This window comes from Eschscholzia californica, unplaced genomic scaffold (assembly GCF_041429995.1).
Source record: "Eschscholzia californica isolate CP2 unplaced genomic scaffold, dmEscCali1.0.p SCAF_1, whole genome shotgun sequence".
In the NCBI taxonomy this organism is placed as follows: domain Eukaryota; kingdom Viridiplantae; phylum Streptophyta; class Magnoliopsida; order Ranunculales; family Papaveraceae; genus Eschscholzia; species Eschscholzia californica.
In genome coordinates this window covers 22,785,751-22,802,806 of record NW_028238198.1, presented here as the reverse complement: position 1 = coordinate 22,802,806, position 17,056 = coordinate 22,785,751, and the positions used below count along the sequence as shown (strand labels likewise).

The 17,056-nt window shown below is 35.5% G+C and overlaps 1 protein-coding gene across 1 annotated transcript; it reads left to right on the top strand.

Moving 5' to 3' along the window:
• The first annotated feature begins 9,515 nt into the window (after nucleotides 1-9,515).
• On the top strand, nucleotides 9,516-16,711 carry LOC147565215 (uncharacterized). The gene is made up of 8 exons (XM_086651697.1): nucleotides 9,516-10,250; nucleotides 11,374-14,818; nucleotides 14,900-14,978; nucleotides 15,068-15,165; nucleotides 15,264-15,329; nucleotides 15,422-15,511; nucleotides 15,599-15,775; nucleotides 16,387-16,711. Exons 1-8 carry the CDS (start codon nucleotides 9,859-9,861, stop codon nucleotides 16,420-16,422), a joined length of 4,383 nt encoding a protein of 1,460 aa, XP_086507823.1. The 5' UTR covers nucleotides 9,516-9,858; the 3' UTR covers nucleotides 16,423-16,711.
• Nucleotides 16,712-17,056: the final 345 nt, after the last annotated feature.

The window sequence follows — 17,056 nt, the reverse complement described above, 5'->3', positions numbered from 1 at the left end:
CATAAATTCACGAAAGTAAGCCTAAGTTTTTTTTATAACGGCATTAAAAGTGTCGATATAAGGACAGTGACAGTACCCATCTTGACCTTGATACTGAGCTAAAGTTTTTGTTTAGTGACCCCAAATCAATATAATCGACCACCCCATTTTTTCAACTTCCAAAAATGAGGAATTGAAAATCTTATCTGCCATAAATAAGAGAGCCAAATCTCTTTTGGAGTTCATTCGAGGCAGAAACATGAATACAGCTAGAAAGATTGGTGTTTCCCACTAAAATAATAACTGCAAGTCAAACATAAAAGTCCGGTTGGAATTCGTTGACTGCATTATTTTGGTACAGCCTTTTATGATGCCTATTGGTTTCACAAGAAGGCTTTTCATAGTCTTTTTCTTTTTCTTTTTTCTTTTTGATGAAATCAGTTCTTCTTCACTTGATAACATAAGCTAACCTTATAAATCATCATGAAAATACCCAAACATAAATAAATGTGCCAATATGCTTTTGAGTTTGGACTATCCTTGCAAACAAACACAAATTTGATCAAATCATGCAAACCATATGTAAAAATTGTCCTAAGTTTACTAGTGCAACTCAATGCAAGGATTAGGTAAGAAAATTTAGGTTCTCTTTGAAAAAAGAAAAATTAGCCTATGATGTTTAGATAATTTCCTCTAATATCATGCAAAACAAAAAGACGATCTAGTGTTTCATTTGGGGTTTGATGATTTGTTACTTATTTGATATAAAAGCTAGAGAGACAGAGTTGCTATATTATTCCAAGCAAGTTTTGCTTGTTTGTCTCAGTATTTTTATCCTCTTGCAACAAAATAACAAGTGAAAATGAAGACAAAGAGTAAAGACAAAGAACTTGTCATAGTCTCCCAAAAGAAGTAAGATTTGATCAAGATTTTTTTTTTTTTTTTTGTTGAAACTGATTTGATGAAGATTTAACGAGGAAACATACTCTCATATTCTATTTTGTGTAAAAAAAAAAATCGTGTAGATCTGTGAAAAAGTTTCATCTAAGAAAAGAATAATCTGTAATTTTTCTTTTATGTAGATCTTTAAGTTTTTTTTTCTTTTCGTGTTTTATATATATTCATAAATTTACACACTTTTTAGTTTAGAACTCTTATGATAATTTTGATAAATGAGATTTTGTAGATTAATACATGCATCAATATTGCATATGTTGGGTTGGGGCTTGTACCAGTGGCAACTTTGCTCATAAAATTTCAGTTTTTGCCTGATACGATGTCGCTCATTAAATTTACTGGCCTCTGAATAACTGCCCAAAATGCCCGAACCCAGACCATAGAATCATATAGACGTCCGAGCCAATTCCCCTGTAGTGGTAATTGGATGTAGTAGTGGTGGTGGCGAAAATGAAAGTTGTGAGGGTATGAAATCGCGGGTCAAGAAGTCAAGAGGACCGGGTCGTTGACCGGAAGTCAGACATTCACCTGTTAATATTTTTACGGACACCGACGACGTCTTTGGGCTTAACCTGTGACAAGAGGCAAAAACACACGTGACCGTAAGATCCCTGGGACACCGGGATGGTGCCGGCCTAAGAGAGCTCTGACGGTCAAGTCATTAAGCTTGCAAGAGAAGTAATAGATACGTGAGTGATATCCGTGGAATTTACTGTTAGGTGGATAATGGTCGGAGTTTAGGCACGGCTCGTAGAGTGGCCGGACCTCGGTCTTTACGAAAAGACTGACTTGTTTGAAGAGAGATAATATGACAACCTATGAGATATGCCCTTGAATAAGGCAACACTGATGAGGTGCCTTGTTCAGGGGTATGAACCGTAAATAAAGTGAGAAGCTTTAAGGTTTGACCTTGTATCCCTTGTATGTAGATAATCACCTGGGTGATGCGGGGAGCTTCAAGGGTCTGACCTTGTTAGACAATCACGCGGGTGATATGGAAAGCTTTAAGGGTCTGACCTCTAGGAGAGATAAAGTAAGCAAACTCGTTGTTGATAAAGTAGTCGAACCCTCGACCAAATAGACGAACCCTTGATAAAGTGGTCGTCAGGTTGTCAGGAGAGAGAAAATAAACAGACTGACGCAGCGGAAAAACTGATAAAAGCCTTAGAACTCCGTCTAAAGACTATTGAACCGAAATTGATAACAAGAATACTAAAATACTGAATTTTATTGATTGAATGAATAAAACAACTCCTAGATCCCCCTTTATATAGACTTAGGGTTTCCTTAACCTAATCAAACTCAAATAACAATTTCTAATAAATAAAATACTACTTTCCTAAATCTAATCAAATTCTAATAACAACTTCTAAATAAATAAAATACTAGAATCTAAAACCTAAAAGGTTTCCTAAAAAATATAAAACTGCTAAAAATAATAATTCTCTACGAACAAAAATATTATACTACTAAAATAACTAGATTTTAAGATATCTCCCTGCATCACAGACCCTTGATAAAGTCCCCGTACTTGTACTTTCTTGAGAAAGTGCGAGCTTATTTCCTCAAGGAGGGGTCCTGTACTTGCCTTTTCAAGGAGAGATAAAGGTCTCGTATCTTCGACAAGTGGTTGATCTTCTGGAGAGATAAAAAAAATGGTAGGTTGCTTCTTCAAGGTCCTGTATTTGTTAAGGACTTATACCTAGGTGTAAGATCTTGTACTCTGTGAAGGGTACTTGAATGAGATGGAGAAAACAGGATGAAGTGTGATAGCGAGACTCTATGAAAGGGCAAGATGATATGAGAGAGGAAGTGGTTCAGATGTTTAGATATCAGATGATAATGTTAAACCAGTACTCGATATGTTTGTCGATTACCAGATGTTCTTCTCCATAATTGGATGCCCTGTATCCTCCTTGGATCAACCATTTTATAGTATTGGTGGTCGACTGTTATCCGGTAATGGGTTGTCGTCTTTAATGGTGGTAACGCATGGGCTGCCACCATAAATACGGTATCATAACCCCCTAACGAGTATATCTAGGATATTGTCATCTTGAATGAATGTAACGTCTTCCAAACGGATACATGGTGGCAAGTCTGCTGAGGAGGTGAGGACTGACCTCTTTATCGAAGACTGGATGCGCTTTCGTATTTTGGCGTTGCTTCGGGGTGCCCGAAGATAAATGGGTCTGACCCATTAACCATTAATTGATGGATTTGGTCACCGTGAATTTTTAGAGACACTTCTGGTGACGTATTTTGTCTCGTACAAAAATAAAGATCAAAAATCTAAATTTCTACATAAACAAGAAATTAAATCATGGAAACATCAAGTTGCCCTCTAATCCTCAACCTGAGTTTAATGACAAAAGATCTTTTTAACCCCACAACATTTTCTTCATAGGCCAATGGTGAAATGGGTGACCTTTTTAATAATCAATCCAAAAGAAAGGGGGCCGCTTGCAACAAAAAAAAGAAGAAAGGGGCCGAAAATTGTAGGCGAAAGGGGTCCCACAGTCATGTGAACGTTCGTTGTTTTCGATAGTGGAACAATTTAAACAGAATGAATCATACGAAGTTTCGTGTCTTCGCCGATTAATCGGGATCTTCTTTTGCTATCATATTACCCCGCGAAAGTTGTTCCGCGTATTCCGGTGATGTGGCTAATTTTGTTTGATAGTGATTATTAGCCGTTGCAACCAGAACGGCTATTATTTTTACCAAATTCCAGCCGTTAGATCTTATTTTATCTTATTGTACAATACTCGAGGTCAGATGGAGGAAGTTGCTTTGAGATTCTCCATGATATTGATTTAGTATTTTGTTTATTTATTTTTTAGTACTGTATTAGTTTTCCCTTGGCCACCTGGACTTTGAAGAAATGTCTAAGATGGCTATTTTCCAAATTTCTAAACATTGATCAAAATTTATTTTACTTTCTCAATATTACCTTCCTTTATTTATTTATTTTCATATATTTTTGTTTGGAGTTCTCTAATACAACTATTGTATACAAAGGTATTGGCATTGATTGTTTAATAAGTCGTTCACTTCCATAGAGGATTAGTCTGAAATCTTCATGGTTGAGTACATACACTACCAACTAACTTCGATATTAATTGTTAACGTCGTAAAAAAATATTAAAAACACAAGAAATAAAAAAATTAAAAGAAGAAACCATGTTGTTATTTACGAACCAAATATGTTTGTGAAGAGCAAATATATGTTCTTCACGAACAAATTATCGATCACTAAAAAAATAAAAATAAAAAACTCCATTTGTATGGAGGTTTTGGCAGAGAAGGAAGAAAATAATGACAAGGTTAGGAGAAGATGGAGAGAGATGGTGTTTTTAAATTTTGATTGGTTGCCATATAAATGGACTAGAGCGAAAAGAAGATGACCATTCCACAAACTATTTTTATGTAGTAGGTTAAAAATTATTCAAAGGGGTAGGCAATTTGCCCTTTTTTTTAAATGAGATTAGGCCATTTGCCCATTTGATTTGTGATCCTTCAAATTAATTAACTTCTTTACTTTTTTTACTTTTATCGCGTCTGCTATTCTTTTTTCGGAAAGTGACTACGAAAGTCATTACAATGACATTTGATACATCAAAGATGTGATAATTACAATAACCACCGAATAAGGCCTGAAACAAGCGGGCCTAAAGTCTAAGGAAACAAACGATCTAAAGCTCATCTAACTACTTTTGTGTTTCGGTATTTTTTTTGTGTCCTAATTTTATGCTTGTTTGTTCCGTATAAAACTGTAGTTGATGGTTAATTTTAATTTGACTCCAACTCGTTACTAATTGAAAATTTTGGTCTCTAGATGAAAGTTCTTCATGTCGCAGAGAACAGATAAATATTCTTTTTTGAGAATTCGACTACGATCTACGCTACAAGACGTTGATACATCATGAAGATGTGATGAGCACGATAACCACCTAATTAAACCATGAACTAAAGCCCGACAAATTTTTTACCAGATGAAAGTTGGGAACAAATATAGCCGGTTGTATGTCGACAACAAAACTACGACAAATTAGTTACATATGATGTTACAAGTGACTGTTACAAATACAGTCCCGTGTGGACTAAACGATAGACAAATGTACAAATTTTCAAATGAGCCAAACCGTTATTAACAACAATAATAAGAAAACGTCCACTACCTTTGGTGTAAAGGTTGGACACCCCTCTTAAGCCCATAAAGTTGTGGGATAGAATCTTGGTGGAAGCAGTTTGCCATCAAAATTTATCTCATGTAACTTAGGCAATATATATGATAAATAATATAATAAATTTATCGGACTTTAGACATCTTTCGTGTTGTCGGACTTTAGACCACTTTTATTATGGTTAAGTTAGGCGGTCATCATGCTCATCACATCACGACTAACATACTCCTAGTAGATTTCTCAAGAAAAAGAAGAACAGTAATAAGAAAACCAACATGAAATTAATACTACATTAAAGTTCACCTACTGAATTATGCTAGTAATAGTGCATTACAAGCCATGTATGTAAAGTAAGAATCATTGACTTGTCATCATGATCAACTTTAGGATCTTATCGTGTAAAAAGAAAATGAATCTTATCTCATTAGATATTATCATAAGTAGGCAGTAGCAAATTCAACAAACAAAAAAAAAAAAGTAGGCAGTAGGCTCCTATTAGAATAATGCAGTATCATGCCATTTGATTTTTTTTTTTTTTGTTGAACTAGCCATTTGATGGGTATACAGTTTACTAAACATTATTAGAGACTAAAGTTATATTACTATAATTTCCCTATAAAATAAAATATTTTTATAGCTATTTCAAAATATATTTTTAGATTTTTGTAACATTAGAGTATTGGGCCAACAACTCTTGATTGAAGTAGTAAGAGGTATAATCTTCCACCTTAGAGATCAAGAGTTTGAATCACGTTGGACATTAAAAAAACATTGGAATATTTGTAGTGCAATATCATGCCATTTTATTGGTATAGTAAACATTGTTATAAATTAAAATTATATTACTATAGCTTAATATAATTTTCATATGAAATAAAATATTTTTATAGATATTTCAAACATATATTTTTGGATTTTCAACACTAGAATATTTGTGAATACTGATGGACGATTAGTTGATATTTATTTTTACATACCATTATATTATAATAATACTTTATTATACTATGGTTTTTACATATCGCTATATTATAATAATATTTTATTATACTAATACCATAGTATTATATAATATTATTATCATCCTTATCAAATGTTAATAAGGGTCTTCCAATTTTCAAAGACATTATTTCTTTCCATAGTTCTTCAAATTTACAATAAAATGTCCACTAAAGTATATGTAACCAAAATGTTTTCAAATGTCAGTGATGTCATGTCAAATACGAATATCAGATATATTGAAGGATTTTAAAAGGTCTTAATCGAATAATACAGATTTTTTTGGGACATTAATTTGAAATGTCATAAACGAAGAACACAAACATTTTGAAACATTTGCAATGTACAAACATTTAAAGACACAATCGATAACACAAATATTAGTGGACATGGGACGAATAACACAAACATTGCGAGACATTTGAAATGTACTACACAAGTATACAACATTTAAAGTAACAACAGATAATACAAATATTAGTAGACATTGCCATGTCCACCAATATCCACAACCATTACCCTTTTGTTAAACTAAGGATGATATTTGGGAATTTATTCAATTTGGGGATGATTTTAGAGTTTCGCGACTTTAGGGAATAAAGAAAAATCTCCCGGAAATAAAGAATTGGTCAATAAAAATTGATTTAGCGGGCATATTCTTCTTTTAATACAAAAATTGACTTGATCAAACATTGCCCCCTAATCTTCATCTTCTTTCTCCCTCTCTCTCTCGGTCTCTTACTATTATCTCTCTCTGTCTCACATTATCTCTCTCTGTCTCACATTATCTCTCTCTCTCGTTCTCTGTCGTTCTCTCTCTCTCACACTATCTCTTTCGCTCTCACTGACTAACTCTTTGTCGTTCTCACTCTAGATTTCCCCCTCTCTCTTTCATTGTAGATCACTCCCATCTCTCTCGGTGTAGACATATCTCTCTGTAGATTAGTCAGTTTTTTTTTTTCTCTTTCGCAGTCTTTATCTCTCTTTCTCGCAGTCTCTATCGCGTCCTCTCTCTCTTGCAGTATGTATAGATCTCTCTGTAGAGATCACAGAATTCGTGGTCACAAAATATTTTGTAACCACAAAACGTTTTGTGGGCACAAAATATTTCGTGACCACGAAATCCTCGAAGCGTTTCGCCAAAAACCCTCATCGAGGTCTGGTTATGTTTGAGAAAGTGAGAGTGAGAGAAAAAAATAATTAGAGATCGATCCATAAACAATGAGAGATTGAGAGAAAAACAGTGAGAGATCGAGAGGCATGGATAGTGAGAACAATAGAGAGAGATAATGAGAGAGAGGGGGAGAGACCGAGAGAGAGAGACAGTAACAGTAAGTTAGAGAGGAGAAGAGGGAAGATGAGGCAATGGTGGTCAAAATGGTGGTGGTGGGAAGTTGTGGTGGTGATAGAGAAGAAGATGAAGATTAGGGGGCAATGTTTGATCAAGTTAATTTTCGGGTTAAAAAATAATATTCCCCCAATAATGTACATAAAAACATGGATTCCCTAGAGAATTTATTCCCCGGAGATTATTCTTTATGTCCCAAAGCGACGGCCTTTATTTAATAAAAAAACTGTTAGGAAAATTGTCTTCAGATACAAATAAGAGGGATGAAGATTAGAGGCTTGAAACATGTACTAGGTACACTATCCTTAAAGCATTATTTGCCCCCTCTCACTCGAGATTACTTGAAGGTTACCAGGCAAATTGCTTCCCAAGATATGACAAGTCTTTGTGAAATTACATCAAGTAATTTGTGGAGATTTCACTTAAGGAGCGCTAGGACATATTGAAGATGGCTTCCGAGACAGTTTTTACAAATATCTTAAATTTGTTGTTTTAGTAAAAATCTAATTTTTAAAAAACAAAAAGACACTTCTCAATAAGTAAAAGATATATCTCTCCACATCAAAAGACATAACTATTAGAGATAAAATTCAAATTTAAATTATAGAAAATAAGTTTCAATTTTATAAAAATAATTTTATTAACTATTGTCAAAAAAAAATCTAACAAAAACTCTTGAAATAATCAATGGCTAGTATATGCCTTATTCTGCAAAAGTTCAAAAAAAGTGTAACCCATATTAAAAAGCATCGATTTCATTTTTCACATATTTGGTTCATTATTTTAGAGACAGACTTTTGGGCTCGAATGATTTATCATGGATAAATCGTTCAATGTCCGCTAGTGACCAAAGGCGGGGATGTTTAGGATAATGCAACTTTCTTAGTTTTTTTTTTTTTTGTTAAACTAGCAACTTTCTTAGTTGTTGAGTCCTTCCATTCTAATTAAAAACAAAAGAAATAACAGATAGTCTAATCATGTCTTAGAATTTTAAAAAGGTCTAATCTGGCACTAAATAATTAAACTAGGAACTAGAATTTAAGAGAAACTAATATATATTAACTTCAAATCAAATGAAACTATACTTTAATGAGATTGATATTTGTATGTTGCTTTAACAAAAGTTGAAGAGACAGAGCCATCACTCAAATTTCAAAAGAACATATACATAAATAAATATTCCTTTTGGATATTTTACATTTACATTGTTTATACAAAGTGGTCCTCTTTCCAAATACTGGTGGGGCCTGGGTTCCTAAGTCTGTCTATGGCCTCATTTGAACTAGTAAAGACTACATGTATACCACTAAGTGTTGATTGTGAATTCAATGAGCAAGCAAGATGAAACTTTAGTATATTTCTCTCCACCTATTAGGGGCTCCAATTGGAGAACATTAAATAGAAAGGTGGTCGACAGCTAAATCAAGAACACAGCTAAATCAAGAACACGAAGAATGGTTATTTCTTGAGAGGAAAGACGGTTAGTTACATGATTGAGATGGATTTTTGCGAATACAATATTTGTTATCAGACATTCTGAAAACTTTTCACGCTACACAAAGACAGTTGTCGTAAAAAATAAAGAGATTCCCATTTTTATTCCCGCTCATTACATTCTTTCCCATTTTCTTTAATTTTCTTGCCTCTATCCAAATTTTATTTATTTATTCTCTATAAGTAGATAAATCATTTAGCAACTTTTCCATCTCAATGACAAATATACCTATCCTGTGAAATTTGATTAAATTCACTAATTCAAAGTATACTATACTAAAAATATACATCTACAATGATATGTTATCAAAATCTAATATATCATAATATGCTATATAGGTTTTGGATTATGTTATAGATTCTATTCCTAACTAGTTTAGAATCTTAATTTCTAAGTTAGCAAAAGTCTAAAATTAGATAAAGTTACTCACTACCTTTAAAAAGAAAATTATAATAAATCATAGAGGGGGTATTTGGCTATACTCCAAAAGTTTAGGTGTTGGATAGTGAAATGAAACTAGTGAAAAAAAAGTAAACCCCACAAAAACGGTAGCGCCGGTCAATTCTCATTTCGCATTTTTTTCTAGTATTACCGGATTTTACCCGTCATCTCGTTTAAAATCCTTTGCTTCTTCAAACTCAAAAACCAAAAAATCGCCGATTATGACTGGTACAGCCAGTACTATACAGCTAACCAGACGACGAGTCTACTACTTTCTCTCTCTAAAAACTAAAACTTTCTCTCTCTAGAAATGAAAGCACTTCGGTTCCTCGTTTCCTTCTTTCCTGTTTCCTTCTTTTCTTTCACTCCTTTCTTCGTCTCTCTTAGCAGAGAAGAAAGAGAGAGCAGAGTAATAGAGAAACCCTAGCTCCAACCTCTTTCTCTCTCTAAAAATGGCGGATTTCTCACATTCAATGCATAGAACACAACCTTCTGCTACTTTTTCAAAGAAAATTTCCTCAACTGGAAATGGTTTTACAGGCAAAACTGTATATGACGATGTCTTCGGAGGTCCTCCGAAGTTCGGCGTTCCAACTTTCTCATCTAGAATAGATGATTACGATGAGATTTTTGGTAGTTTTAACTCTTCGCGAGTTTCTTCTATACCGATTTTGGATCTTCCTATTGTTGTTGATGAAAGTGATGATATTTCGATTGATGTACGTAACTCGAAATTCAATTACTCGGAAGTTTTTGGTGGTTTTAATGGTTTAGATTTCGCTGTTTCTTATGAAGATTTGTTAGCTGAACCTAAAGGAGGCGAGAGTTCTTCTGATGATGCCTGGTATTGTTCTCTTACTGGTTCAAATTCTCAAAATTATAACTTTTTCTGTTCTTTATGCTTTACTTTTTTGTTATTGAACGAGATGATTGAGTTTGTTTATTAGTTTATCCTTGAGGTTTTGATAGAAAAAGCAGAAGAGATTTTTAAATTAGGGTTTTTTCATATGTTCAATTGATCAGAAAGATTCACGTGAAACACAAGCTAGAGCTATCAAGAAGGATTTTATAAAAAGTTCTTTGGTGGATTGTGACATAGTGGAAGATGACCTAGAAAACACGTTTAAATGGTGCTTATCAGGAAACTATTAGGATGTTTGTTGTTACTATCATGTTTTTTGGGATAACTGAGGGTGAGATTTCTTTGCCAAAGGGCTTTAGACTTACGAATACCTATATTTGTGGCTTACTCTGAGGCTAAAAGTGAAAGCCCATTAGAGATATCTAATATAGTTACGGACCGTGAAATGGAAAAAAAAATGCGAGAACTGGTTGAAGAACGCGAGGAATCATTTGGTTCTGAAACTTCGAGGATAGGAAAATTCCTTCTATTTTCGTAGCTTTCCACGAGGACTACATGATTCCTTACGTACTTTTTTTTATATGATTCTTGTTGACTATCGTCTGTATGAAGTAATACTATGTCGTACTTCATTTTTCATGTTACAAATTTAAGGATTGTTTCTCAATTATTCATGTCATCTACCTTTTAATGCCGAAACACCAAAGTACGGTGAAGCACATGTGAAGGGATTTATCGCTTTGAATGCTTTCACGAAAATGTTTTCTCCGAATAGTTTCTCATTTTTTTGACTTCTTGCTTAACTACGTGCATACGACTCCTTTTTAGAGTGAGTACTGAGGCTATTGTTTTATACTGCGGAATGTTTGACTTTCATGGGATTTTGTATGTTTATGAAATCATCAAGTGTAAAAAATAATAAGTAGAATGAGGTTTGGTCTTCTATAATGTTGTTAACCACATTCTGTTAATGATTAATTGAACTGATATCGAAATTGTGTGGAGGAAACAGACGGCCCTGTAGTTTATAAGTTCAATCTTCACAGGTCAGAATTTGACTAGTTCATTTCATTTCATTTCTGAACATTTTATGTCGCAAGTGCAGGACCTCAGCAGAAACAGGTTCTCAATCAGAGGGGTCAAGTGAAGATCCTGCTTGTTCAAAAAACAACCATGCCTTCTCAAATGAAGAATCTTATGAGTCACTTGGTGAAACAAAGAAGTTCAATATATTGTATCAGAAGACTAATCAGATAAATACAGAAGATGTGATAACTGCAACAACACACATAGCACGATTAAATTCTGTTCCTGGGTATAGTTTTATAGTTGATTCTGAAAAGGAAAAAGTAATATCCAACACAACCAATTTTTGCGATGTTGATGCTGATATTGGTGGTCAGGTTATGCGAGAAACACATCTCGAGGAAATCATGCTAGATGAGCCAGTCTCTCATACTATACCAATGATCTCTAAGAGAGATCTAAAACATAAAGGAAACTTCCCCAAGGAGTATACGTCAGATCAGCCAGTTGGTCAACCGACCTCCGGGATCGATATGAAACATAAAAAGGGCCATCACAAGGAGACTAACCTTGATCAGCCAGTTTATCAACAAATCTTTGAAAATGATGAGAAACATGAAAGAAATCAACTCGAGGAAACCATGTCAGGAAATGGAAATTATCGGAGTAAGTCCTTTGTAACAGTTTCTGAGATCAATCTTAGAACGGTTCCCTCTCACGTCCCACCTCCATCTAGACCACCACCTAAAGTATCTATTAAGAGAACCGACAATGATGGCTCCCCGACTTACTTTGATGTGGAAGTAGATGCAAGCTCATCTGCTGCCGCAGCTGCCATGAAAGAAGTAATGGAGAAAGCACAGGCAAGACTGAAATGTGCAAAAGAATCAATGGAAAGAAAGAAAGAAGGCCTTCAAAACCGTAAGAAGGTGAATCTGAAGGATGGCACAAAAGCTAAGGAACAAAGGGAAGGGGTAACTGCAGATGAAACTGACAGGTTTCACGAGAAGGCTCATGCCACATTTTTGAGAGAGAACAATGAAATTAAAGGATTCGATTTGGAGGAAAGGCATAAAACCAGTAGGCGAGTGCAGGTAGCTCCTGATTTTCAGTTGACAGAAAAAATCTCCAATATATCTACAGAATTGATAAATCACAAGCATGGGGAGAAGTGTGTATCAACTCAAGAATCCAATGAGCGTCAAAACGCAACAGGAGAAGGGAAAGTAGAAGACCAATATTTTGAACTACTGAAAGTAGATAAGCTGACAGCAAATATGGATGAACCTAGGTTGAAGGAACAGAAGAAATGTAAAAGCAGTGCACCAGAATTAATTGTTGCTTCAGAGTTCTGCTATTGGAAAGAGGATGAAAACAAATTTACGGTGGAAATTGAGAGGGAAGAACGTGTCAAGAAAGCGAAAGTATCTCCGGAGCGGGAAAAACACGAGCAAAAGCTACAGGAATCTCTTGAGAGGTTAGAACATGAGAAGCAACTAAAGCAGGCTTGTCGGAAGGAAGAATATGAGATAAAAGAGAAAGAGATTCACGAGGAGGAAAATGAGAAAAAACAAAGAGTAGATGATGAACGTGGAGAAAATGAGGAAAGAGCAACAATGACACGCGAGAGCCGAGAAAAGGAGAAGAGACTTCAAGAGGCTTGTGAACAAGAAGGAAGTGAGAGAAGACAAAAAGGGGCTTATGATAGGGAAGTAAATGCAGAAAACAAAAAAGCGGCCCAAGAGTTGGAAGAAAGTGAGAAGCGGCAAGAAGCAGTTCTTGATTATGGGAGGACAGAAAACGAGAAAAGACTTGAAGAGATTTTTGAAAGAGAAGAAAATAAGAAGCAGCGACTAAATGAAGCTCGTGAAAGAGAAGAAAATGAGAAGAGACGAGAAGCCCGTGAGAGGGAAGAGAATGAGAAGAGACTTGCTCATGAGAAAGAAGAAAATGAGAAGAGACTAGCTCATGAGAGCAAAGAGAATGAGAAGAGAGTAGCTCGTGAGAAGGAAGAAACTGAGAAGAGACTAGCACGTGAAAAGAAAGAAAATGAGGAGAGGCTGGCTCTTGAGAGGGAAGAAAGTGAAGAAAGACTAAAAGAAGCTCGTGAGAAGGAAAATGAGAACAGATTGAAAGACACCCGTGAGAATGAAGAAAGGGAGAAAAGACTAAAAGAAGCTCGTGAGAGAGATGAATATGAGAAGAGACTAAAAGAAGCTCGTGAGAGAGATGAATATGAGAAGAGACTAAAAGAAGCTCGTGAGAGGAATGAATATGAGAAGAGACTAAAAGAAGCTCTTGAGTGCGATGAATGTGAGAAGGGGTCAAGGGAAGCTTTTCAGCTGGACGAGTTTGAGAGTGCACAACAAGAGTGCACGAGGGAGGACAATGACGAGAAACTTAAGGCTGCTCAAGAGGCTCTTGTGTGTAGCGAAGAAGGCGAGAATCTGAAAAATTCTAATGAATCATTAACCAGTGCCCAAATCGAAAATAAATTGGAAAGAGTGAATGAAATGCGTAAGAAAGGTTTAGAAACATCTAATGCCGCTCCAAAGGAGACCAACCAGGACCTACACACTGATAAAACTGCAGATGAACCTGAACAGAATGGAAAGATGATGGAAACAGCTACACATGCAAGTGAACATAAAGAGATCGGGAGGGAATTGAAAGCAGCCAAAAGAGAATTAAATGAACAGGATGGTATTTGTAGGTTAGAGAAAGAACATGTGGGTCAAAGTGCAACAGGGGAAGATCCTGAGAACAAAAGGAAAATGGCTTCAGATGGCAAGTCACAGGACGATACGAAGAACTCAGGAGAACCACGAGCTCCCATTTCAAGAGGAAAAAATGAATGGAACGAGAAACCATATATGGAAGCTCAAGGAAAGACAGAGTTGGCAGAAAATTTCAAGAAAATGGAAGCAGCTCATCCCACAAATGTGGTGGAACAAACAAGTGAAAAACTGAATGTAGTTAATGATGTTAACATAAGCCATGAGACCGAAAGAAAAACAAAGATTGTGAGTGAATCCCTTCCAACTGAAGAGAGTGAAAAGGAAAAAAGGATGCAAAGAGAAAGAGAGCGGTTGAGAAAGCTAGAAGAGGATAGAGAAAGGGAAAGAGAAAGAGAAAAGGATAGGATGGCTGTTGAGAGAGCAACAAGAGAAGCTCGTGAAAGGGCATTTGCTGATGCCCGTGAAAGAGCAGAAAGGGCTGCAGTAGAGAGAGCGACTGCTGAAGCTCGGCAAAGAGCTATGGCAGAAGCCCGGGACAGATTAGAGAAGGCTTCTGCTGAGGCTCGAGAGAAATCATTAGCTGAGAAGGCTTCAATTGAAGCCAGGCTTAAGGCAGAGCGTGCTGCTGTAGAAAGAGCAACTGCAGAAGCTCGAGCTCGTGCGGTGGAGAAAGCAAGGACCGGAAACACTGCTTTTAGCACACGAGAACGAACAGAAAGAACCTTTCCTGAGAAGTTCTCAACTACTTCTAGGGATAGCGGAATGAGGCATAGTTCATCTTTCTCGGTGGGTACACTTTGCGTAGACAATATGTTATTTGCTTTTCCTTATCATTCAACTAAATCAAAATGGATTAACTATTGACAGGATGTGCAAAACTCTCAATTTCAAAGTTCAAGTTCCTCGAATAATTTCCAGAGATACTCTCATTCGTCAAACAATGCTGGTATATGGCTCTTTAGTTGTTCGGAATTCATTTGTGTATATCCTCCATTAAATGATTTCTCATCTTGTTAGACTTTGGTGTTTATGCAGCTTCATATGTTAGTCAGAGATTTCAAGGAGCTGAAATTGAATCAGCTCAAAGGAGTAAAGCAAGATTAGAAAGGCATCAACGAACAGTTGAACGTGCGGTATGTATGGTTTTATTGCTTAACTTGGGATGTTCTGGTGTCTGTAAGTCGTAGATAGACGAAGTAAACATCTTCTTTTTATGTTTGTGCATGTTCAGGCAAAGGCTCTAGCGGAGAAGAATATGCGCGATCTTCTTGCTCAGAGAGAGCAATCTGAGAGAAACGTAATTATTTGATTACCCATAAAGGAATTTATTTAGCTAGTGACTGGGAAGGTGTTGATTTCTTACTTCTCTTGACCTAATTTTAATTGCAGAGATTTGCTGAAACTTTGGACATTGAGGTCAAAAGGTGGTCGAACGGGAAAGAGGGCAATCTTCGTGCACTGCTCTCAACACTACAATATGTGAGCACAAGAATTTTCCACTCGTTTGTCTCTTGTACTTCGAAACTGTATATCTTGCTTTTGTTTTATAGCTTAACTTCCTTGCAGATCCTTGGACCCAACAGTGGGTGGCAGCCGATTCCTTTGACTGAAGTTATAACAGCTGTAGCTGTAAAGAAAGCTTACAGGAAAGCCACTCTTTGTGTCCATCCTGATAAGTTGCAGCAACGAGGTGCTACCATTCAACAAAAATACATTTGTGAGAAGGTTTTCGATCTTCTAAAGGTCCGTTCCTCGATCCATTTTTTATGCTGTTGCCAAATTGCTCCAAATGCTGTCTAAACACTTTAAATAACGAAAACATAACTAGAACATTGTAGTTATACTGGGAAAAACAGTCTTCACATTATGCTCTTACCAACACTTGATACCGAATTTGCTACTAAATGCTTAGACTAATAGATATAATAAGTTATTCGGCTAGGGCCCCACAAAGAGAGCCAATTTTAAGTACCCATTAAAATAAAAGCATTACATTATTGAAAAAGGAAAAGAAAAATAGTAATCTAGGGTTCAGCTTGTAACGAGGAAAAGAAAAAAAAAACTCCTTTTCCTTTTCTCTTTCTTGCTTTTAAGAAAGATGTAGACTCAAGGGTAAATATGTGTAATCATCTATGACCCTCTTTTACTTTTAACAGTCATACGATTGTCCTTGCTTTGTTTTCCTAAATTGGTCCTCCTATATATATATGTGTCTCGAACCCGAGAACTAGTGGATGGAAATCAAATTGGCAATCACTCCAGCAAAGGATTATTGACATATTGAGCTCATTTTATCTTCTGTAATTGTATATTCATACACAAGAAGCTCATTTGTTTTCTTTTGTCAATGTCAGGAAGCCTGGAACAAGTTCAATTCAGAAGAGAGGTAAAGGAGAACTTTCCCCATTTATTTTGAAGTGTGAGCCGGCTGTCTCTGCACATTCTGTAATTTCTGAACACCTTAGTAAAGTTATAAAAATGAAATTATATCGAATAGAAATTGCAGTTATTCTTGTTAACAACTACCTTCTTATTTGATCTTATTCACTTTTAAGTGAATCTAATTTTTGGGTAGATTGTGATATTGAGGAGTTAGAGAATTCTTGAAAGACATAGTGGATAGCTAGTATGAAATCACAGTTCTATTTTCAAATGTATATAAAGTGAATGAATGGTCCACTTAAATGTCAAAATGGGTGATGAGCCAACTACTATACCTAATTTCAACTATCATATGCTAGAGTAGGTGAAAATGAAAAAGTCCTGTCTGTTAGGTCACTCTTATACAAAAAAGATTTAAAAACTTGCAATAATTATATTGAATATGTTCACTTTAGACCGACATCTCAGGAGAGCTTGACTTGTTTAATTTTGTTCTACTTGTTTCTGAAAGGTAGTCTAGAACTGGATTGTACGAGAAATGCTAATTGGTCTAACAAGGAAAATTTGGTTAGAACTCTAAAAAAAATTTAGGTTTTTAATAGATAATTCGTCTTTTTGACTAGTCTTTTTCTTAAATTAGGT